Source organism: Panulirus ornatus, chromosome 73 (genome assembly GCF_036320965.1).
Source record: "Panulirus ornatus isolate Po-2019 chromosome 73, ASM3632096v1, whole genome shotgun sequence".
Taxonomy (NCBI): Eukaryota; Metazoa; Arthropoda; class Malacostraca; order Decapoda; family Palinuridae; genus Panulirus; species Panulirus ornatus.
In genome coordinates this window covers 12,714,223-12,740,802 of record NC_092296.1, presented here as the reverse complement: position 1 = coordinate 12,740,802, position 26,580 = coordinate 12,714,223, and the positions used below count along the sequence as shown (strand labels likewise).

Sequence of the window (26,580 nt, the reverse complement as noted above, 5' to 3'; positions counted from 1 at the left end):
TCCCTAAATACATCCCATTTCTCACCCACTCCCACCATATCATCTGCTCTCACCTCTTGCCATTCTGCACTCAATCTCTCCTAGTACTTCCTCACACAAGTCTCCTTTCCAAGCTCACATACTCTCACCACTTTCTTCACCCCAACATTCTCTCTTCTGTTCAGAACACCTCTACAAATCTTCACCTTCACCTCCACAAGATAGTGACAAGAAATCCCTCCAGCTGCCCCTCTCAGCACATTAACATCCAAAAGTCTCTCTCTTTTACACACTTATCAATTAACAAGTAATCCAATAATGCCCTTTGACATTCTCTCCACTCACATATGTAACTCTCTTTTTAAATCAGGTATTCCCAGGTATGTTCCTTTAAAGTACATGCTTTTGCTTGTGTTTATATATTTGCAAGTGATACAACTATAACAGTTGAAGATTTAGGGACAAACATGTTTTCCCATCTTAAAAAAAAAGCACATACGTGTACTGCATCTTCAGTGGTGCTGCAAAAGAGTAATCATGTGTACCTTATAGCACAGCTGCTTATTCTTGCCTATGAGTGAATGAAAATTCAAAGATACATGAAAAGGTAGTAGTGCTTTAGAACTTGAAAGGTACTGAAACAACTACCCATAAAGATTTTTTTCTGAAAGCATCTGAAAGAATTATACCTATAAATCATCTGGGTACAGCTAAAGAGCTTAACAACAGATTGCTCAAAGAAAATGAATAGCACTAAATCTGAATTTATTGGGCACATCAAGAAATGGAAAATAAAAAACTGAATATCTAGTGTTATCAATCCACTGTATCATTCAGTTAGTCACTTTATGGAAAGTGAACACACTTGAGGTCTGTTATGAACTGGGTTATATCCATGGTAAACGTTATTCAAAGATATGGCATGAAACACCATCAATTCGAAGACTATCTTGCCATGACTGCAGCAGAATATCACACTCTAAATTACAAAGCTTTGCTTTAGACTCGATCACTCCACTACCATACTACACACAGGCCTCATTATTAGGGACTCCCAGGGCAGAAAGTTAAGGAAGGTAAGATATATGTGGGATCATGCCTGGAAAAACACAAGTTTTATGCACTGGCTGCCACATTTCAATCCAAATCCTACCATATAAATATAATGGAAAGTACACTACTTTTGGGGAGTTTTCTTTAAGTTTGGACAATATACATGTGTTGTGTAAGGAAAAATATATCATTCTATTTCACTGGGAGGTCATCTCTGATAAAGAACAGCACAGGATTATTGGAAACACATACAGATGTTTTGATTTTAATTTTTGCTACTAATCAGTACTAAAACAAGAAGAAAAGTTCCTTAACTTACCCTTAATGGCCGATTCAACTCTCTGAAACTCAACAAAAATGCGCACTGCTTCCTCAGGTACAGCTCGTGGAATCTCAAAGATGACTACTTGTACGACAGTACCGTATTTGCCATTACATTCTTCACGAACTTCAGGTTCAAGTTCATCATCCACCTCCCCAGGTCCCACCATATTCTAAAAATAAGCAATGCAGTTAAAAATACACTGTACTACAGAAATAAAACTATATTCAAGGTCCAATGCTGCAAGTCAGATGTCAACATAAGGTGCAATTCATAATTGCATCAAAATCTACTTATTTGAAAAATATCTTCATCAACTTGCTCTCATAAGAAATACGACTTACATATTTGGTCTTGTTTATTGCAAAGATTGAATTCCCAAAAATTATATCAGTAATAGAAATTGCTAAATACAAAACACAGTCCCACAGAAATCCACATATTACAAAGATGGCAAATTAGCAATAAATCTGTAAGAAACATTTTGAAAAGTCCCTATAGTAAAAACTAAAGACAAAATGTTGACAGGTTTCAACAACTGTGCCCTGCACTAGTGTGTAATCACCCTGACAAGTGATTTATTTCAGTATATGATAGGGATGCAACAGAGTGTGATCACCCCAACAAGCAACTGCTCACCAGCCACTAAAAGGTATTCATTTCGGTATATGACCAGGATAAACTCCACATTCTTATGCTGTAGTATCATATAACTTCCACAGATATCAATGAAGTACAAGGGACAGGAGTGGGGGATGCCAGTCACCTTTCTGGGAAGGGTTAATTCCCTCACACTGATTCTATTTCCAGCAGTGTACATCAATACACAGTACAAATTAACGTTTTACTTTAGTATTAATTCATCAAAAAAATTGAAAGATATTTATAGCATTTTCTAAAAACATCTGTACTGTGTAATAAATAAAATTATGTTACTGCATTTTCTTACATAGACCGGATCCAAAACATTTGCAGTTCACAAAAATTATAATTCTCTGCACAAAAAGTAAACATTCAATCCAATGTAATGCTGGAAATTGGGTAATGGAGATGAGCGTTGGACGATGGAAGGATCACCACATCACAACTCCTCCCTCACGCTGTACTTGGGAAGTTTAAGGTATCACTCCCTGTATTTGAGGCTAAAGGTACCCCTCCCTGTATTTGAGGCTAAAGATACCCCTGCCTGTATCTGAGGCTAAAGGTATCCCTACCTGTAACTGAGGCTACAGTTACCCCTGCCTGTATTTGAGGCTAAAGGTACCCCTCCCTGTACCTTAGGCTACAGTTACCCCTGCCAATATTTGAGGCTAAAGGTATCCCTACCTGTATCTGAGACTAAAGGTCTCAGATACAGTGTACTTAAGGGTAAAGGTACCCCTCAGTGTATCTAAGGCTAAAGGTACCCATCAGTGTATTTGAGGATACAAGTACCCTACCCTCTATTTGAGGCTACAGGTACTCCTCCTGATTCCTGCAGTTTCCTTTCCCATTACATACTATCATACTATTGGAAAAGCCATCTTCTAGTATTTCCTGAAACTTAAGGCTATCTCTTTATCATAAGGGATAATCCTCGTCCATCTTTGTCTTTCTCTCTGCTTGCTACCATGTATTCCTCTGGATAGAAGTATGTAGTATTTCTCAATCTGGATGAAGCATATGATAGGGTGGATAGAGATGCCTTAAGAATATACGGTATGGGAAGAAAGCTGTGTATAGTAAGTGAGAAATTTTTATCAAGGGTGTAATCCATATGTACAAGTAGGTAGGAAGAGAAGAGAATGAAAGATTCCAAGTGATGGTTGGTCTGCAGAAAAGGTCTGTAATCTTTTTTTCTCTTTATGTTGGAGGCTTAAGTAACAGACAAAAGTCCACATCAAAGCCGGACATTAATTGAAATCCAGAGAGGATTGTGAAAGGGAAAGAAACAAGGGAAAGAATTGAAGGATGTGGATGAATGCAGTGTTGAGTCATCAGCATATAAGTGTATTTGTTTATTTGTAGAAGAGAGGAAATAGTTGAGGAAGAGGAGGAAAAGTGTAGGGGACAAGAAAAAGCCTTGAGGCACACCACTCTTAATGGAGAAAGGAGGGGAGGCTGATCCATCAATAACTGCAGAAACAGATTGGCCATAGAGGAAACTAAATATGAGGGAGCAAAGTGAGGGAGGTAAGCCAAAAGAGGAGAGCTTAGAGATGAAATCCTGATGCCACACCCAGTCAAAAGCTTTGGATATGTCAAGGGCAACTACACATGACTCCCCAAAACCTTTCAGGGATGATGACCAGACATTAGTAGTTTAGGAAAGAATATCACCAGTGGACCTCACCTTACTGAAGCCATACTGGAGATCAGAGAGAAGATGTAAGAAGTAAGAAGAATAAAGATACGGAAGTTGAGAAGGGATCGAAAGACTTTGGAAATGGTAGTTATCAAAGCAATAAGATGATAGTTAGAGGTGTCAGAACAGTCAATCTTCTTAGGGATGGGATGTATCAACAAATGATTCCAAGAACGAAAAGTTTTCAATTTTAAACAAAAAACAAACAAATGAGCAAGCACAGGTGCCAGTTCAGAGACACACTCTTTCAAAACTAGGGATGGATGCCATCAGGACAGTCTGAAAAGAAATTACAGGGAGGGGCATAGGATTAGTTAGTGAAGCATCAAGGGTGAAGGAGTGTTAAAGTCATCCAAGATGGAGTCAGTGGAGAAAATTGAGACAAAGAAAATTGCTTTGTCTACAGGAGAAACAGCTATAGTACCATCAGAACAGTAAACTGAAGGAAAGGAAGAGCAAGTGAAGATGTTAGACACACCCTTAGGTACAGACCAGAAGGACCTATCAGTGGATGAGGAGGAGAGCTAATCACATTTCCCTTGAATAAAGGAACACTTTACTTCAGAGATAACAATTGCAATGATCATGGGCAGTGATAAAAGCTGATTGGGACTGAGAGAAAGTAGAGTTTTTCCAAGTTCAATATGCCTGATCCCTTGCCCGAATGGCTACAGAACAGGAATGGTTGAACCATGGATTGGATGTAGAGGTCATCTTAGAGGAAGAAGGGATAAATGCTTCCATTCCCACAAGAATAAACTCCGCTATGCATTTGGTGGAGTCAGAAGCATCACCACATAAGACAGAAATCAACAAAAGAAAAGTTAGAAAAGAAGATATGTAAGTCATTCCAGTCAGCTTTGTTGAGGTGCAGTATTTATGCTTAGAAGGGGCAGCTGGCAGGGGAGGTGCTGTTAAATTACATACATTTATGAGAAAGCAATCAGATGAAGCAACTGGGGAAAGACTGTGTACTTACAGCAGGTTGGATTAGAGGTGAAAAACAGAACCTGAATATTAGGAAAGTCATCACAGCAGTTATCTCACAGAGTGGGAGATAATTTGTTCTAAATCTCTGAGAATGGAGAATGTGGGGGCTTCAATCCCTCCACCATCTGTACATGAGAAATTCAACCATTCTATATGGTGAACACTGAAATCCTTGAAAAAGAGAATCTCAGCCTGATGGTGAGGAGATGCCACTATATCATGGCAGAAGAATAGACAGCAGAGGAAAGATACAAAATTTGTAGGAGAGCAATAGGCAAAACTGAGGAAAAGTCTGGTAGGTTGGGAGACAGGCCTTGAGCCATGTAACATGAAAATTTGGGGACCCGAGGTCCCTGAGACACACAACAGGTGTAATGATGTTAGAACAAGCATAAACACCATGACCTTTGAACCTGAATCGTGAGTAGAGAGAATAGTTGGATATGAAAATGGGCCTAGTGAAACCATCATTAGACCTCTGTGTTTCAGAGAGAACTAAGATATTATGAGAGGTACAAGACAGATAATGTTCAACAGAGGGAAGGTTACTAGAGAGACCATGAATGTTGGTATTATGAATTCAAAAAGAGGAGGGTCTACAAAAGAGGGGAAGCTTATAGGAGGGGCCAGTACTACTACTGTCTGCTCCCTCCCTCTCACTGGCAGTAGGAAAGCTAAAGATTTTTTGCAGCCTATGATGCTTGGGACCAGAAGCAATAGACTTGTTGGAATCTATCACAATTATGCTGAAAACATTTGAGTACACAGAAGTTGGCAAGAGTAGTTATGTGAAGAAAATAAGGGAGGTTTGAGTAGGTGTATGGTGCTTGTAAGAAGATGGGAGGACTAGCTCATTAGTCACATTTTGGTGAGACACAAAGTAAGACCAGCAATTCTAACATGGAGAGCAAAGATGGTTCCCGGCACAGCTTTAACGCTCCTCAGTCAGAATGGTAGCACCACCATGGGCAGCTGTTGTCAACAGCGAATTACCTAATAACATCACCATGGCTGTTTAATCTGATTATGGATGGGGAGGTAAGGGAGGTAAATGCAAGAATCTTGGAGAGAGGAGCAAGTATGCAGTCTACAGGGGATGAAGAGGACTGAGAAGTGAGTCAGTTGTTTGCTGATGGCATAGCGTTGTTAGCAAATTCAAGTTAGAAATTGCAGAAGTTGGTGAATCAGTTTGGAGGAGTGTGTGAAGTTGAGAGTAAATGTTAAAAAAAGAAAGGAAGAAGGACAGGTCAGTTGGGGTGTGAGATTGAATGAAGAAAAATTGGAGGAAATTAAGTGTCTCAGATACTTGGGAGTGGACATGAAGGCAAATGGAATCATGAAACCAAAAGTGAGTCATTAGGTGCAGAAAGGGTAAGAAGGTTCTGGGAGGATTGAGGATTGTGCTAAAAGAGAGGTTTTTATTTGGGAGGGCAAAAATGCATGTTTGAAGGCATAGTAGACCCAACAATATTATATGGAGGTGAGGCATGTGATACAGATAAGAATGTGCAGAAGAGAGTGGAGGTGTAGGAAATGAAATGCTTAAGGACAATACAGGGGTGAGATGGATTAATCGAGTAAGTAACAGTAGGGGCAAGAGGTAAGTGTGGTTATAAAAAGAGTGTGTAAGAGAGAGGTGTGGTAATAAAAAGAGAGTGGTTGAGAGTGCTGAAGAGGGTGTGCTGAAATGGTCTGAACATATAGAGAAAATGAGCGAGAAGTTGACAAAGATATATGGGTCAGAAGTGGTGGAAACAAGAAGAGAAAGACCAAACTGGAGATAGAAGGATGGAGTGAAAAAAGAATTGAGTGGTCAAGGCTTGAACATGAAGAGGGGTAAAAGGCATGGATGGAACACACTGAACTGGAACAATGTGGCATACAAGGGTCAACATGCTGTCAATGGACTGAACCAGGAAATGTGAAGCAGCCAGGGTAAACCATGGAAAGGTCTGTACAGCTTGGATGTAGAGAGGGAAATGCACGTTTGTTGCATTACACAAGACAGCTTGAAAATGGACGAGCAAGTGTGCCCTTTCTTCATCTGTTCCTGGCACTAACTTGCTAATGTGGGAAATGACAATCAAGTTTGATAACTCTAACAGAATCATGTGTGCTATTACCAATTTCCAATGTGCCAGAAGGAATTTTATACTTGTGGAGCCCCATTCCTTGAATATTTTCTAGTATTATACATTCAAATATGTATGCTGTCTACATTAACAATGTTCTTAGTCATCCTATTCCATTTATTCACCACTCTTATAAAAGTAATTCTTTAAAACTTTATCATTAAGTTTCTTGCTTAATTTCAAGTTGTGTTCTCTGGTTGCTACATCTCTCAAAGAACTGTTCACTGTCCACATCACTGACCTGTTACAAATTCAAAGATTGAGATAGGGGAGAAAGAATACTTCCCACGTATTCCCTGCGTGTCGTAGAAGGCGACTAAAAGGGAAGGGAGCGGGAGGCTGGAAATCCTCCCCTCATTTTTTTTTTTTTTTTTCCAAAAGAAGAAACAGAGAAAGGGGCCAGGTGAGGATATTCCCTCAAAGGCCCAGTCCTCATCCTCTGTTCTTAACGCTACCTCGTTAATGCGGGAAATGGCGATTAGTATAAAAAAAAAATATATATATATATATATATATATATATATATATACCCCAAGATCAGCATTTTTAAAGCCTTTAGCCTTTCCCATACTCAGCTCTCTTAATCCTGGCATAATCTTTGTTACACTTCTCTGGACTATCTCTACTAGCTATTTGTACTTCTTTTGGTATGGTGACCAAACTTGAAAAGCATATTCTAATTTGGATTCTATTTTGCTCTGTTGCTGTCTCCCGCATTAGCGAGGTAGCGCAAGGAAACAGACGAAAGAATGGCCCAACCCACCCACATACACATGTATATACATACACGTCCACACACGCAAATATACATACCTATACATCTCAACATATACATATATATACACACAGACATATACATATATACACATGTACATAATTCATACTGTCTGCCTTTATTCATTCCCATCGCCACCTCGCCACACATGAAATAACAACCCCCTCCCCATCATGTGTGCAAGGTAGCGCCAGGAACAGACAACAAAGGCCACATTCGTTCACACTCAGTCTCTAGCTGTCATGTAACAATGCACCGAAACCACAGCTCCCTTTCCACATCCAGGCCCCACACAACTTTCCATGGTTTACCCCAGACACTTTACATGCCCTGGTTCAATCCAATGACAGCACGTCGACCCCAGTATACCACATCGTACCAATTCCCTCTTTTCCTTGCACGCCTTTCACCCTCCTGCATGTTCAGGCCCCGATCACTCAAAATCTTTTTCACTCCATCTTTCCACTTCCAATTTGGTCTCCCACTTCTCGTTCCCGCCACTTCTGACACATATATCCTCTTTCTCAATCCTTCCTCACTCATTCTCTCCATGTGACCAAACCATTTCAAAACACCCTCCTCTGATCTCTCAACCACACTCTTTTTATTACCACACATCTCTCTTACCCTATTATTACTTACTCGATCAAAGCATCTCACACCACATATTGTCCTCAAACATCTCATTTCCAGCACATCCACCCTCCTGGGCACAACTCTATCCATAGCCCACGCCTCGCAACCATACAACATTGTTGGAACCACTATTCCTTCAAACATACCCATTTTTCTTTCCGAGATAATGTTCTTGACTTCCACACATTCTTCAATGCTCCCAGAATTTTCGCCCCCTCCCCCACCCTATGATTCACTTCCGCTTCCATGGTTCCATCCGCTGCCAAATCCACTCCCAGATATCTAAAACACTTTACTTCCTCCAGTTTTTCTCCATTCAAACTTACCTCCCAATTGACTTGACCCTCAACCCTACTGTACCTAATAACCTTACTCTTATTCACATTTACTCTCAACTTTCTTCTTTCACACACTTTACCAAACTCAGTCACCTGCTTCTGCAGTTTCTCACATGAATCAGCCACCAGCGCTGTATCATCAGCGAACAACAACTGACTCACTTCCCAAGCTCTCTCATCCACAACGGACTGCATACTTGCCCCTCTTTCCAAAACTCTTGCATTCACCTCCCTAACAACCCCATCCATAAACAAATTAAACAACCATGGAGACATCACACACCCCTGCCGCAAACCAACATTCACTGACAACCAATCACTTTCCTCTCTTCCTACACGTACACATGCCTTACATCCTCGATAAAAACTTTTCACTGCTTCTAACAACTTGCCTCCCACATCATATATTCTTAATACCTTCCACAGAGCATCTCTATCAACTCTATCATATGCCTTCTCCAGATCCATAAATGCTACATACAAATCCATTTGCTTTTCGAAGTATTTCTCATACATTCTTCAAAGCAAACACCTGATCCACACATCCTCTACCACTTCTGAAACCACACTGCTATTCCCCAATCTGATGCTCTGTACATGCCTTCACCCTCTCAATCAATACCCTCTCATATAATTTACCAGGAATACTCAACAAACTTATACCTCTGTAATTTGAGCACTTACCTTTGTCCCCTTTGCCTTTGTACAAAAATGGCACTATGCAAGCATTCCGCCAATCCTCAGGCACCTCACCATGAGTCATACATACATTAAATAACCTTACCAACCAGTCAACAATACAGTCACCCCCTTTTTTAATAAATTCCACTGCAATACCATCCAAACCCGTTGCCTTGCCGGCTTTCATCTTACGCAAAGCTTTTACTACCTCCTCTCTGTTTACCAAATCATTTTCCCTAACCTTCTCACTTTGCACACCATCTCGACCTAAACACCCCACATCTGCCACTCTATCATCAAACACATTCAACAAACCTTCAAAATACTCACTCCATCTCCTTCTCACGTCACCACTACTTGTTATCACCTCCCCATTAGCCCCATTCACTGAAGTTCCCATTTGTTCCCCTGTCTTTTGCACTTTATTTACCTCCTTCCAAAACATCTTTTTATTCTCCCTAAAATTTAATGATATTCTCTCACCCCAACTCTCATTTGCCCTCTTTTTCACCTCTTGCACCTTTTTCTTGACCTCCTGCCTCTTTCTTTTATACATCTCACACTCATTTGCATTATTTCCCTGCAAAAATCATCCAAATGCCTCTCTCTTCTCTTTCACTAATAATCTTACTTCTTCATCCCACCACTCACTACCCTTTCTAATCAACCCACCTCCCACGCTTCTCATGCCACAAGCATCTTTTGCGCAAGCCATCACTGCTTCCCTAAATACATCCCATTCCTTCCCCACTCCCCTTACCTCCTTTGTTCTCACCTTTCTCCATTCTGTACTCAGTCTCTCCTGGTACTTCCTCACTAAAGTCTCCTTCCCAAGCTCACTTACTCTCACCACTCTCTTCCCCCAACATTCTCTCTTCTTTTCTGAAAACCTCTACAAATCTTCACCTTCGCCTCCACAAGATAATGATCAGACATCCCTCCAGTTGCACCTCTCAGCACATTAACATCCAAAAGTCTCTCTTTCGCACGCCTATCAATTAACACTTAATCCAATAACGCTCTCTGGCCATCTCTCCTATTTACATATTTATACTTACGTATATCTCTCTTTCTAAACCAGATATTCTCAATCACCAGTCCTTTTTTAGCACATAAATCTACAAGCTCTTCACCATTTCCATTTACAAGGCCACATTCGTTCACACACAGTCTCTAGCTGTCACGTGTAATGCACCAAAACCACAGCTATCTTTCCACATCCAGGTCCCACAGACCTTTCCATGGTTTACCCCAGACACTTCATATGCCCTGGTTCAATCCAATAACAGCACATCAACTCCGGTATACCACATGACTCCAATTCACTCTATTCCTTGCACTCCTTTCACCCTCCTGTATATTCAGGCCACAATTGCTCAAAATCGTTTTCACTCCATCTTTCCATTTCCAATTTGGTCTCCTGCTTCTCCTTGTTCCCTCCACCTCTGACACATATATCCTCTTTGGCAACCAATCCTCATTCATTCTCTCCACATGACCAAACCATTTCAACACACCCTCTTCTGCTGACTACACCACACTCTTTTTATTGCTGTACATCTCTCTTACCCTTTCATTACTTACTGGATCAAACCAGCTAACACAACATATTGTCCTCAAACATTTCATTTCCAACGCATCAACCCTTCTCCACACAACCCTATCTAGAGTTCATGCCTCACAACTATATAACATTGTTGGAACCACTATTCCTACAAACATACCCATTTTTCCTCTCCAAGATAATGTTCTCACCTTTCACACATTTTTCAATGCTCCCAATACCTTCGCCCCCTCCCCAACCCTGTAACTCATTTCTGCTTCCATGGTTCCATCCACTGCTAAGTCCACTCACAGATATCTAAAATACTTCCACCAGTTTTTCTCCACTCAAACTTACCTCCCAACTACTTGCCCCTCAACCCTACTGAACCTAATAACCTTGCTCTTATTCACATTTACTCTTAACTTTCTCCTTTCACACACTTTACCAAACTCAGTCACCAACCTCAGCAAGTTTTCACCCAAATCAGCCATCAGTGCTGTATCATCAGCAAACAACAACTCACTTACTTTCCAAGCCCTCTCATCCACAACAGACTGCAAACTTGCCTCTGTCTCCAAAACTCCTGCTTTCACCTCCCTAACCACCTCATCCACACACAAATTAAACAACCATGGAGACATCATGCACCCCTGCTACAAACCAACGTTCACTGGGAACCAATCACTTTCCTCTCTTCCTACTCATACATATGCCTTACATCCTTGATAAAAACATTTCACTGCTTCTAACAACTTACCTCCCACACCATATACTCTCAAAACCTTCCACAGATCCATAAATGCTACATACAAATCCATTTGTTTTTCTAAGTATTTCTCACATACATTCTTCAAAGCAAACACCTGATCCATACATCCTCTATCACATCTGAAACGACACTGCTCTTCCCCAATCTGATGCTTAGTATATGCCTTTACCCTCTCAATCAATATCCTCTCGTATAATTTCCCAGGAATACTCAACAAACTTATGCATATGTAATTTGAACACTCACCTTTATTCCCTTTACCTTTGTGCAATGGCACAATGCATGCATTCTGCCTTCCTTAGGCACTTCACCATGATCCGTACATACAGTGAATATACTTACCAACCAGTTAACAACACAGTCACCCCCGTTTTTTAATAAATTCTGCTGCAATACCATCCAAAACCACCACCTTGCCGGCTTTCATCTTCCGCAAAGCTTTCACTACCTCTTCTCTGTTTACTAAACCATTCTCACTGAACCTCTCACTTCGCACACCATCCCAACCAAATCCCTTATATCTGCCACTCTATCATCAACACATTCAACAAACCTTCAAAATACTCATTCCATCTCCTCACTTCATCACCACTTGTTATTACCTACCCATTTGCTCCCTTCACTGTTCCCATTTGTTCTCTTGTCTTACACATGTCATTTACCTCCTTCCAAAACATATTATTCTCCCTAAAATCTGATGATACTCTCACCCCAACTCTCATTTGCCCTCTTTTTCACCTCTTGCACCTTTCTCTTGACCTCCTGCCACTTTTTTTCATGTGCACTACTCCCCTGCAAAAATCATTCAAACACCTCTCTCTTCTCTTTCACTTAGAGCCTTACTTCTTCATTCCACCACTCACTACCCTTTCTAATCTGCCCACCTCTCACCTTTCTCATGCCACAAGCTTCTTTTGCGCTAGCTATCAGTGATTCCCTAAATACATCCCATTCCTTCCCCACTCCCCTCAGGTCATTTGCTCACACCTTTTGCCAGTCTACACTCAATCTCTCCTGGTACTTCCTCACACAAGTCTCCTTTCCAAACTCCCTTATTCTCACCACTCTCTTCTCCCCAACATTCTCTCTTCTTCTCTGAAAACCTCTAAAATATTCACCTTCGCCTCCACATAAGTTTCAAAGGAAAATAATGGTAGGATTAGTTAATAGGACCCCAGCACTGACACCAGAGGTAGAGAAATTACTATATGATCAGATAGCAAAAATTAGCAATGAAAATTATTCGAACATAGTCGCAGGTTTTACCATAATATTATTTAAGTGGGATGAATCCCTTTCTACCCTCAACTGCCACATTACTCATTCTTGCACTTAAACCATCCATCATGAATTCTCTAGCACCAAATCTGCTGACACACTCATTCAGCTGCATCCAAAACACCACCCCCCTTTCATGGATAGATGCATAAGCACTTACTAATAATCAGTCTACTCTTTCAACCCATTTTCAATTTTACCCACTTCAAACTGGAGCTCACTTCCCTACACTCTTTCACACAAATTCCCAAAATTTCTGGTTCAGCAGTAGTGCTATCCATTCCTTAGCTCTTGCCCTCCCACCAACCCTTGACTTTACCTTTAAGACGTTCCCAAACCACTCTTCACCTTTACCATTGAGCTTTGTTTTACTCAGAGTCAGAATATCCAGGTTCTTTCAGGTTCTTTACCTCTAACCTATCTTCCCTTTCTTCTCAAATTGGTTACATCCAGACACATTTAGACATCCTAACCTGAGCCTTTGAAGAAGAGGAGCACTCATCACCTTGCCCCTTCTTCGTTCCATCTCTTAGAAAATGAAATACATGCATGAAGTAAGGTGGTAGAATTCTTTCTCCCAAAATACATATCTTAATTATCAAAAAAAAATTTGAAAAATTCCATCAAGCATAGAAGAAAGAGAACTAACAAATATATCCATTGCCACCTTTGTCTACATTCTATAACAAAATAAAATACAACATGCCAAAATTTGCATAAGTTCAGTCTTTGTTGCTCCCCTATCTCCCTCCCCCATTTGGAATCCCTAATGTTTCATTGCAATGCTAATCCATGGATATCAAGAGCTGCCTACTACCACAGCTGGAAAAAATACAAATCTTAATCATCCACAGATCCTCAAAAAGAATGCATATACGTACAGTGTCCACAAAAAATACAGTACTCCCCAATATAGTTTCAAAGGTAATACAAAGATAAAGTTTATTGTGGGTACCAGCAAATGACACTCTCAGAATGACATTGTTGTACAACTGGTCTCTGAGACTAATGTTTCAAACAGTTTGAGCACTTCATTTAAGAAATTTTGCTTCTGGGCACAGTATTTCTTGCACCTGTGCTTCAAGTTAGTTGGCTTTCACCATTCTAAGAAGAGAAAGATTGAACGCTCATCTGGAAGCTTGAATGCTCATCTGGAAGCAAGAAAATGTGGGTATACGAGAGATCTCTAAACACACTTGTGCTCAGAACGCACAATCATGCAGCTGCTTCCAGTAACAGCTCATCAGTGCCTTGCCTCAATCAGATCAAGACCATATGGAACAACAACATGGACCTAGAATCCTTCAGGAACCTTGCAAATTCCATGCCTGGACATCTGCAGATGGTAATTAGGGCCAAAAGAGAGATGACTACAATATGACATTGCCTTTGAAAGTGTATGGGAAGGAAAACAAGGATTTTTGCAGACAGTGTAATCAAGGAGTTATCCCAGACGTACACCCCCACTACCGCAGTCAATTTTCAAATAAAAGAAACATCTCTTGCATTAGTGTTTATGTTTCTATGAAAATGAGGCTGCATTTTATTTGATCTAAGAAAGTTCTGTCTGTGTACATGACTTGTAAATACATAACATACATGAAAATAATAATATCGGGTATGTAATTGGGGATAGGGGAGAAAGAATACTTCCCACGTTTTCCCTGCATGTCGTAGAAGGCAACTAAAAGGGGAGGGAGCGGGGGGCTGGAAATCCTCCCCTCTCAATTTTTTTTAATTTTCCAAAAGAAGGAACAGAGAAGGGGGCCAGGTGAGGATATTCCCTCAGTGGCCCAGTTCTCTGTTCTTAACGCTACCTCGCTAATGCGGGAAATGGCGAATAGTTTGGAAAAAAAAAAAAAAAAAAAAAATGTAATAGGTACAAATGAGAAGCATGACATCATGCTTGGAGAAATTCATGAAAAGAGTAATGTGATTAGTGTATGTAGAAAGATATCATACTTGTAAAAAGACCATGGTTATCATATATGAACATAGAGCATCAATACCATTAACCCAGGTCCTCCCCATCCACTTCATCATCCTCACACACCAACACAAAGAAAAGTATACTACTTTTGTATCTTTTTTTTTTCTCAACTTACATGTTGATAACTACCACTCTTACAGACACAGCAGGCCCTATTCTTGGTAAAGTCTTTGGCTGAGTCCAGGCTGTAGTATCGGACCTTCCATCACCAAAATATTTTAATAAGTACAGTATATCATCAGTACACTAATCAGGGTAAAGAGAGATTTTCAGAAACAAAGGGATGTCTAATATCCTTTTCCTTGGAAATGATTCAGAGATCAAACACTCCCCACAGTACACAAAGATCTCTGGATTAAAAGTTCAGTGAGCTTAGCCTGAGCTGTGTAATCTCAAGGAAGCTAGTGTCAAAAAGATTAAACATACTTACTACACTACCTGCCCTTTTGACTGTTTCTATGTCTCAATCCAAAATCAGAATGAAGGAAGACAATTTCATTTGTCTTATGGATGTCTTATGGATGTCCGACAAACTCTTCTAAATAAATACACCCATTCCTCTCTTTATGCCCATTACTATATGCAATATCTATATTCTAGAAGGAACCTACTTCTACCATTCCCCATTTCTATGCCAACAAAATTTGCTACTATGCAGCTATGTGCCGTATAAAAGTGTGCCAAATCTTCATTAATCTCTGTTCTTCTATAAGTCCCCTATATATGATCTCTCTTTGTGAAAGGTTTCCACACAATATAAACCTTGTACAAAGATAAGGATGGGTGTACTCATGTCTATGTGTAAAGCTTGACCTTGTTGTCTGTTCCTGCTTTTGGGGAGGTACAAGTCATGGTGCAACAGCAGCTGAATTGTGGGTCTACAAGATGTATGAGCCAAGTGATCCAACCAACATGACTTGGAGTGCTGATCTTTGCTCACAGTTCCCATCACTCTTAACCCTGCAAAAGCAGTCTCTGTAGAAAAAAAAAATCCTATACCCCAAGGATCTAATTAAGAAAACCCCTTCCCAAGTGAAATGTCAGTCAAGGCCAATAGAGAGAGAACCCTAAAGTTGGAGAACTGACTGACAGACCTTAGGTGACACCAATTCAGGACATGAATCATCACCATCACTATGTGACAACATGTCCTAGTTCCTGCCTCTGTGTATTCACCTAGTTAGTGACCCATACAATGAAAGCCTTCAGAGGAAAAATAATTAACCAGAGGGTACACACAGACCAAGCCACAATACAAACTATCAAGTGGTAAACAAAGGGTAAGAAGCATTTGCTTCACCAGCATGACAGGGGTTTCTGACCCCCTAAATCTAAAAGTTTCTATACACCTAAAGGTCCAATATATGTATCAAGGTTCACAGTATTAATCAAGCATTGAAAGAAAAAGTTTGTCAGGTGCATATGTAAATCTAATTACAGGTTTACTAAGAAAACAAGGAACACTCTAAACACCCTACTAAAAGCTAGGAGTAGAAAATGAAATATACACATGTAAATATGTATATTTGGATATTAATGTGCTGAGAGGTGCAACTGGAGGGATGTCTAATCATTGTCTTGTGGAGGCGAAGGTGAAGATTTGTAGAGGTTTTCAGAAAAGAAGAGAGAATTTTGGGGTGAAGAGAGTGGTGAAAGTAAGTGAGCTTGGGAAGGAGACTTGTGTGAGGAAGTACCAGGAGAGACTGAGTACAGAATGGAAAAAGGTGAGAGCAAAGGACGTAAGGGGAGTAGGGGAGGAATGGGATGCATTTAGGGATGCAGTAATAGCTTGCGCAAAAGATGCTTGTGCCATGAGAAGCGTGGGAGGTGGGCAGATTAGAAAAGGTAGTGAGTGGTGGGATGAAGAAGTAAGATTATTAGTGAAAGAGAAGAGAGAGGCATTTGGACGATTTTTGCAGGGAAAAATTGCAAATGAGTGGGAGATGTATAAAAGAAAGAGGCAGGAAGTCAAGAAAAAGGTGCAAGAGGTGAAAAAGAGGGCATATGAGAGTTGGGGTGAGAGAGTATCATTAAATCTTAAGGAGAATAAAAAGATGTTTTGGAAGGAGGTAAATAAAGTGCATAAGACAAGGAAACAAATGGGAACTTCAGTGAAGGGGCTAATGGGGAGGTGATAACAAGTAGTAGTGTTGTGAGGAGATGGAATGAGTATTTTGAAGGTTTGTTGAATGTGTTTGATGATACAGTGGCAGGTATAGGGTGTTTTGGTCGAGGTGGTGTGCAAAGTGAGAGGGTTAGGGAAAATGATTTGGTAAACAGAGAAGAGGTAGTAAAAGCTTTGCGGAAGATGAAAGCCGGCAAGGCAGCAGGTTTGGATGGTATTGCAGCGGAATTTATGACAAAAAGGGGGTGACTGTGTTGTTGACTGGTTGGTAAGGTTATCTAATGTATATATGATTCATGGTGAGGTGCCTGAGGATTGGCAGAATGCTTGCATAGTGCCATTGTACAAAGGCAAAGGGGATAAGAGTGAGTGCTCAAATTACAGAGGTATAAGTTTGTTGAGTATTCCTGGTAAATTATATGGGAGGGTATTGATTGAGAGGGTGAAGGCATGTATAGAGCATCAGATTGGGGAAGAGCAGTGTGGTTTCACAAGTGATAGAGGATGCGTGGATCAGGTGTTTGCTTTGAAGAATGTATGTGAGAAATACTTAGAAAAGCACATAGATTTATATGTAGCATTTATGGATCTGGAGAAGGCATATGACAGAGTTGATAGAGATGCTCTGTGGAAGGTATTAAGAATATATGGTGTGGGAGGCAAGTTGTTAGAAGTAGTGAAAAGTTTTTATCGAGGATGTAAGGCATGTGTACGTGTAGGAAGAGAGGAAAGTGATTGGTTCTCAACGAATAATGGTTTGCGGTGGGGATGCGTGATGTCTCCATGGTTGTTTGATTTGTTTATGGATGGGGTTGTTAGGGAGGTGAATGCAAGAGTTTTGGAAAGAGGAGCAAGTATGCAGTCTGTTTGGGAGGTGAGTCAGTTGTTGTTCGCTGATGATACAGAGCTGGTGGCTGATTTGGGTGAGAAACTACAGAAGCTGGTGAGTGAGTTTGGTAAAGTGTGTCAAAGAAGAGATGCTGAGAGTAAATGTGAATAAGAGCAAGGTTATCAGGTAGAGTAGGGTTGAGGGGCAAGTCAATTGGGAGGTAAGTTTGAATGGAGAAAAACCGGAAGAAGTGAAGTGTTTTAGATATCTGGGAGTGGATTTAGCGGCGGATGTAACCATGGAAGCGGAAGTGAATCGTAGGGTGGGGGAGGGGCAAAAGTTCTGGGAGCATTGAAGAATGTGTGGAAGTCAAGAACATTATCTTGGAGAGCATAGATGGGTATGTTTGAAGGAATAGTGGTTCCAACAATGTTATATGGTTGCGAGGCATGGGCTATGGATAGAGTTGCGCAGAGGAGGGTGGAGGTGCTGGAAATGAGATGTTTGAGGAAAATATGTGGTGTGAGGTGGTTTGATCGAGTAAGTAATGAAAGGGTAAGAGAGATGTGTGGTGGTAAAAAGAGTGTGGTTGAGAGAGCAGAAGAGGGTGTTTTGAAATGGTTTGGTCACATGGAGAGAATGAGTGAGGAAAGATTGACCAAGAGGATATATGTGTCAGAGGTGGAGGGAAGGAGGAGAAGTGGGAGAACAAATTGGAGGTGGAAAGATGGAGTGAAAATGATTTTGAGTGATCGGGGCCTGAACATGCAGGAGGGTGAAAGGCGTGCATGGAATAAAGTGAATTGGAACGATGTGGTATACCGGGGTCAACGTGCTGTCAATGGATTGAACTAGGGCATGTGAAGTGTCTGGGGTAAACCATGGAAAGTTCTGTAAGGCCTGGATGTGGAAAGGGAGCTGTGGTTTCGGTGCATTATACATGACAGCAAGAGACTGAGTGTGAACGAATGTGGCCTTTGTTGTCTTTTCCTAGTGCTACCTCATGCACATGAGGGGGGAGGGGGTTGGTATTTCATTATGTGGCAGGGTGGCGATGGGAATGAATAAGGGCAGACAGTCTGAATTATGTACATGTGTATATGTCTGTGTGTGTATATATATGTATACAATGAGATGTAAAGGTATGTATATGTGCATGAGTGGATGTGTAAGTATATACATGTGTATGTGGGTGGGTTGGGCCATTCTTTCGTCTGTTTCCTTGCGCTACCTCGCTAACGCAGGAGACAGCGACAAAGTATAATAAATCATATAAATAAAAGTTTCAGTGGCTAATCCGCCATGGCGTCCATCTTGTGTTCAGATCATAATTTGTACTTAGTTATTTCTTGCAATATATTGTTTTGTTAATTGTTTCAAGTGTATTAGTGATCCTGACCTATTTATCAGTGAAATGCGACAAGTATATATTTGGATTTGGTGTTTATGTCACTCCTGAATTCTACCGAAGAGGTAGCAGCATCTAAATAGCCTAGGGTATCAATAGAGACAGTTATGTCAGGACACAATCCTGAGCTAATGTGTTAAGGGGTCGAGACCAACCGTAGTTGAAGGCAGCTAGGATTGTGACAATACAGATATGAAGTATTGACAACAGTTAGTCTAGACTGATAATATATTTTAAGAATAATGACAATGAATGTGAAAATAGCACAAGTAAAGTTACAGACAAAGGCAGATTTCTTAAATAAAATGGAAGGAAAGATATGTCAAAATGAAATTGGAAGCTTGGATGACAAAATGTTTACATCCCAAAAAGATGAAACTCTAACCAAAGAATCATTGTGTAGGTGTAAACATGTGAAAAAAATCAATATACAGGCAAGAGAGATAAAATCTTGGATAAAACTATCAACACGCACATAAGAATAATTTTGAAAATAATTTTGAAAAACCAATAAACAGCACACAAGTGTTAGATTGTATAACAAGGCATCAATAATGTATTTGAATAAGGATTTAATAAAACTGTCTTGCTTCAAACAGAGCAATCTACCAGACATGAATGAAATGAAAGCATACCCTGAGGAGAGCCACCTTGGATGGATTACGTAATATGTGAGCCATCTTGGCCTCAGGCTTTTCCATTGGAGCTGGGGATGGGCGTGGAGGAGGTGGAGCAACTGGTGGTGGCATGACAGGAGGTCCAGGGGAGTCTTCCCGTTCCAGTACTATGCGACCACCCCGTTTGCTTGTCTTTTCCACTTCCAAAGCCTTAACAATGCCTTGTTCACTTTTACCAAGACCTTGCCCTTCCTATGATGATTAACATACAAATTAATATGGCATACATCTAATCTTGATGATCACATGCTAAATCATTGTGTTTCTAATTTTTAATGATGGACCTTATAAGCTTGAACTATAAACTATAAAGCATTTCAATCAGTGCATTACCTATCATTTAACGTATCATTTGACATACCTTGAATCCATACTTTGCCATAATTTTTGCAGCAATGGTACTTCCAATACCACTAAAGTTCGCTCCTTTATTGGTACCACCTGGAGCAATAATTCCATCTTCTGCTCCTAGCGATGGGGGTGGAGCAATGGCCGCCCCTACACCTGCAAAAAAAATTTTTGATACATAATTACATGGTATAGGGTGTTTTGGTTGAGGTGGTGTGCAAAGTGAGAGGGTTAGGGAAAGTGATTTGGTAAACAGAGAAGAGGTAATAAAAGCTTTGCGGAAGATGAAAGCCGGCAAGGCAACGGGTTTGGATGGTATTGCAGAGGAATTTATTAAAAAAGGGGGTGACTGTATTGTTGACTGGTTGGTAAGGTTATCTAATGTATGTATGATTCATGGTGAGGTGCCTGAAGATTAGCAGAATGCTTGCATAGTGCCATTGTACAAAGGCAAAGGGGATAAGAGTGAGTGCTCAAATTACAGAGGTATAAGTTTGTTGAGTATTCCTGAAAATTATATGGGAGGGTATTGATTGAAAGGGTGAAGGCATGTACAAAGCATCAGACTGGGGAAGAGCAGTGTGGTTTCACAAGTGATAGAGGATGCGTGGATCAGGTGTTTGCTTTTAAGAATGTATGTGAGAAATACTTAGAAAAGCACATGGATTTGTATGTAGCATTTGTGGATTTGGAGAGGGCATATGATAGAGTTGATAGAGATGCTGTGTGGAAGGTACTAAGAATATATGGTGTGGGAGGCAAGTTGTTGGAAGCAGTGAAAAGTTTTTATCGAGGATGTAAGACATGTGTACATGTAGGAAGAGAGGAAAGTGATTGGTTCTCAGTGAATGTAGGTTTGCGACATGGGTGTGTGATGTCTCCATAGTTGTTTAATTTGTTTATGGATGGGGTTGTTAGGGAGGTGAATGCAAGAGTTTTGGAAAGAGGGGCAAGTATGAAGTCTGTTGGGGATGAGCGAGCTTGGGAAGTGAGTCAGTTGTTGTTCGCTGATGATACAGCGCTGGTGGCTGATTCATGTGAGAAACTGCAGAAGCTGGTGACTGAGTTTGGTAAAGTGTGTGAAAGAAGAAAGTTAAGAGTAAATGTGAATAAGAGCAAGGTAATTAGGTACAGTAGGGTTGAGGGTCAAGTCAATTGGGAGGTAAGTTTGAATGGAGAAAAACTGGAGGAAGTGAAGTGTTTTAGATATCTGGGAGTGGATTTGGCAGCGGATGGAACCATGGAAGCGGAAGTGAATCATAGGGTGGGGGAAGGGGCCAAAATTCTGGGAGCCTTGAAGAATGTGTGGAAGTCGAGAACATTATCTCGGAAAGCAAAAATGGGCATGTTTGAAGGAATAGTGGTTCCAACAATGTTGTATGGTTGCGAGGCATGGGCTATGGATAGAGTTGTGTGCAGGAGAGTGGATGTGGTGGAAATGAGATGTTTGAGGACAATATGTGGTGTGAGGTGGTTTGATCAAGTAAGTTATAATAAGGTAAGAGAGGTGTGTGGTAATAAACAGAGTGTGGTTGAGAGAGCAGAAGAGGGTGTTCTGAAATGGTTTGGTCACATGGAGAGAATGAGTGAGGAAAGATTGACCAAGAGGATATACAGGTCTGAGGTGGAGGGAACGAGGAGAAGTGGGACACCTAATTGGAGGTGGAAAGATGAAGTGAAAAAGATTTTGAATGATCGGGGCCTGAACATGCAGAAGGCTGAAAGGCGTGCAAGGAATAGAGTGAATTGGAACAATGTGGTACACTGGGGTCAACGTGCTGTCAATGGATTGAACCAGGGCATGTGAAGCGTCTGGGGTAAACCATGCAAAGTTCTGTGGGGCCTGGATGTGGAAAGGGAGCTGTGGTTTCGGTGCATTATTACATGACAGCTATAAAATGTGTGTGAACGAATGGGGCCTTTGTTGTCTTCCTAGCGCTACCTCGCACACATGAGGGGGGGGGGGGTTGTTATTACATGTGTGGCGGGGTGGCGATGGGAATGAATAAAGGCAGACAGTATGAATTACGTACATGTGTATATATGTATATGTCTGTGTGTGTATAAATATGTATACATTGAGATGTATAGGTATGTATATTTGCGTGTGTGGACGTGTAAGTATATACATGTGTATGTGGGTGGGTTGGGCCATTCTTTCGTCTGTTTCCTTGCGCTACCTCGCTAACGCGGGAGACAGCGACAAAGCAAAATAATAATAATAATAATAAAATTACATGGTGAATACCTGGGGATAGGGGAGAAAGAATACCACACACACATATCTCCTGCATGTTGCAGAAGGCAACTAAGAGGGTTGGGAGAAGGGATCTGGAAATCTTCCTCTCCTGCATTACTTGTCAAAAGAATGAACAAACAACAGAACCAAATGAGAATCTTATATCCTCTAAGGCTTTGTCATCTGTTCTGGATGCTACCTCAAACAGGTGGAAAAAAGTGAACACTTATGACAAAAAATGAATTACATGATGAACAGCATGGTAAAAAGAGAACATATTGAAAACCATGTGCAAGATGAAGTGTGGCAAAGTAGTTGGAGTAAATGTAATTGCAGTTCAGTTTCTCAAGTAATGAGGTGACACTGCTGTTAACTCATTAGTTAGGCTGTTAGTCCATATGCTTTATGGCCCTGGGTGAGCTGCCTCAGGACTAACAGAATGCCTGCATAGTGACCTTGTATACAGACAGAGGGACAAAAATAAAAAAGCAAGTTAAAGAGGTAAAAGTCTGTTGAGTAAACCTAACAATGTGTACGGTGGTGGCATTAGAGTATCTGACTGGGAAGGAGAAATGTGACTTCAAGACAAGTAGAAGGTGTGTATACCAGTGTACACTAAATGTTTGATTTGAGGTATATTATTATTTATTTTGCTTTGTCCCTGTCTCCCGCGTTAGCAAGGTAGCGCAAGGAAACAGACGAAAGAATGGCCCAACCAACCCACATACACATGTATATACATACACATCCACACACTGAAAACATGCATACCTATACATCTCAACATATACATATATATACACACACAGACATATACATATATACACATGTACATAATTCATACTGTCTGCCTTTATTCATTCCCATCGCCACCTCACCACACATGAAATAACAACCCCCTTCCCCCTCATGAGTGCGAGGTAGCACAAGGAAGAGACAACAAAGGCCACATTCGTTCACACTCAGTCTCTAGCTGTCATGTAATAATGCAACGAAACCACAGTCCCTTTCCACATCCAGGCCCCACAGAACTTTCCATGGTTTACCCAAGACGCTTCACATAACCTGGTTCAATCTATTGACAGCACGTTGACCACGGTATACCACATCGTTCCAATTCACTCTATTCCTTGCATGCCTTTCACCCTCCTGCAGGTTCAGGCCCCAATCACTCGAAATCTTTTTCACTCCATCTTTCCACCTCCAATATGGTCTCCCACTTCTCCTCGTTCCCTCCACCTCTGACACATATATCCTCTTGGCCAATCTTTCCTCACTCATTCTCTCCATGTGACCAAACCATTTCAAAACACCCTCTTCTGCTCTCTCAACCACACTCTTTTTATTACTACACATCTCTCTTACCCTTACATTACTTACTCGATCAAACCACCTCACACCACATATTGTCATCAAACATCTCATTTCCAGCACATCCACCTTTCTCCACACAATCTATCCATAGCCCACGCCTCGCAACCATACAACATTGATGGAACCACTATTCCTTTAAACATACCCATTTTTGCTTTCCGAGATAATGTTCTCGACTTCCACACATTCTTCAACGCTCCCAGAATTTTCGCCCCCTCCCCCACCCTATGATTCACTTCCGCTTCCATGGTTCCATCCGCTGCCAGATCCACTCCCAGATATCTAAAACACTTCACTTCCTCCAGTTTTTCTCCATTTAAACTTACCTCCCAATTGACTTGACCCTCAACCCTACTGTACCAAATAACCTTGCTCTTATTCACATGAATCAGCCACCAGTGCTGTATCATCAGTGAACAACAACTGACTCACTCCCCAAGCTCTCTCATCCACAACAGACTGCATACTTGCCCCTCTTTCCAAAACTCTTGCATTCACCTCCCTAACAACCCCATCCATAAACAAATCAAACAACTATGGAGACATCACACACCCCTGCCGCAAACCTACATTCACTCAGAACCAATCACTTTCCTCTCTTCCTACACGTACACATGCCTTACATCCTCGATAAAAACTTTTCAATTCTTCTAACAACTTGCCTCCCACACCATATATTCTTAATACCTTCCACACAGCATCTCTATCAACTCTATCATATGCCTTCTCCAGATCCATAAATGCTACATACAAATCCATTTGCTTTTCGAAGTATTTCTCACACACATTTTTCAAAGCAAACACCTGATCCACACATCCTCTACCACTTCTGAAACCACACTGCTCTTCCCCAATCTGATGCTCTGTACATGCCTTCACCCTCTCAATCAATACCCTCCCATATAATTTACCAGGAATACTCAGCAAACTTATACCTCTGTAATTTGAGCACTCACCTTCGTCCCCTTTGCCTTTGTACAATGACACTATGCAAGCATTTTGCCAATCCTCAGGCACCTGACCATGAGTCATACATACATTAAATAACCTTACCAACCAGTCAACAATACAGTCACCCCCATTTCCCATAAATTCCACTGCAATACCATCCAAACCCGTTGCCTTGCCAGCTTTCATCTTACGCAAAGCTTTTACTATCTCTTCTCTGTTTACCAAATCATTTTCCCTAACCTTCTCACTCTGCACACCACCTCAACCAAAACACCCTATATCTGCCACTCTATCATCAAACACATTCAACAAACCTTCAAAATACTCACTCCATCTCCTTCTCACATCACCACTACTTATCACCTCCCCATTAGCCCCATTCACTGATGTTCCCATTTGTTCCCCTGTCTTTTGCACTTTATTTACCTCCTTCCAAAACATCTCTTTATTCTCCCTAAAATTTAATGATACTCTCTCACCCCAACTCTCACTTGCCCTTTTTTTCACCTCTTGCACCTTTCTCTTGACCTCCTGCCTCTTTCATTTATACATCTCCCACTCATTTGCTTTATTTCCCTGCAAAAATCATCCAAATGCCTCTCTCTTCTCTTTCACTAATAATTTTTCTTCTTCATCCCACCACTCAGTACCCTTTCTAATCTGCCTACCTCCCACGCTTCTCGTGCCACAAGCATCTTTTGCGCAAGCCATCACTGCTTTCCTAAATACATCCCATTCTTCCCCCACTCCCCTTACCTCCTTTGTTCTCACCTTTTTCCATTCTGTACTCAGTCTCTCCTGGTACTTCCTCACACAAGTCTCCCTCCCAAGCTCACTTACTCTCACCACTCTCTTCACCCCAACATTCTCTCTTCTTTTCTGAAAACCTCTACAAATCTTCACCTTCGCCTCCACAAGATAATGATCAGACATCCCTCCAGCTGCACCTCTCAGCACATTAACATCCAAAAGTCTCTCTTTCATGCGCCTATCAATTAACACATAATCCAATAACGCTCTCTGGCCATCTCTCCTACTTACATACGTATACTTATGTATATGTATGTACATGAGGTATGTACATGAGGAATATTTGGAGAAAGACATTGACATATGTCATTCATGGATTTTCAGAAACTGTATGACTGGGTTAACAGAGATGCCTTGTAAAAAATGCTACAGGTGGGTGGAAAGTTAACAAATGCAATGAAGAGTTCTTACAAATAGATTATTTCACAGCAACAGTCCTAATATTTACTGTATGTGCAAGATATCTGCAAACTATCTATCTATCTACCTTATCTCTGATGCCCATTCCCTCCAGGAACTCCCTCAAGGGAGTAACCACAGCAAAAGTCTCCATAACTGGTGAACTCCAGTGCCACTTCCCAGCCTTTAGTACCTAATCCTCAACAAACTATTGATAGAGGGCAACTCTAGCACAGTGTTTCCAGAATCTTCTATCTTATGTTTCTACCAACAACCTAATATGTCTGCCTAATGTTCCAACCAACTTCTTCTACCTAATGCTCTTCCCTAATGTTCCTACCTACAACTTCTACCTAATGTTCCTTCCTACTACTTCTATCTATTGCTGCTATCATTTTGAAAAATGGAAGGGTTAACACATAGTGCTCACCAGAGGAAAAATCTAGTTATGAAGAAAGAGTTCTGTGAGTTAAGTGTTGTCAAGAGTTATGACAACAGTTATTAGTTATTAGTGGACAAAATGTCAGCAGTCCATGTATGGGTGAGGCAGAAAGAAAAGACTGCTACCTGGTTCAAATGAGTGCAAT

At 40.9% G+C, this 26,580-nt stretch overlaps 1 protein-coding gene across 5 annotated transcripts in view; it reads right to left on the bottom strand.

Annotated features, from left to right (window-relative positions):
* Spf45 (splicing factor 45) overlaps positions 1–26,580 on the bottom strand; it is a 216,671-nt gene that overhangs the window by 22,353 nt on the left and 167,738 nt on the right. For all 5 annotated transcript variants that reach the window (XM_071661428.1, XM_071661427.1, XM_071661426.1 and 2 more), the window contains 3 exons: positions 20,234–20,376; positions 19,831–20,064; positions 1,352–1,526 (listed from right to left, as the gene is read on the bottom strand). In XM_071661428.1, coding sequence (XP_071517529.1) covers positions 1,352–1,526; positions 19,831–20,064; positions 20,234–20,376 — 552 coding nt within the window. The remainder of the gene's footprint in view (positions 1–1,351; positions 1,527–19,830; positions 20,065–20,233; positions 20,377–26,580) is intronic.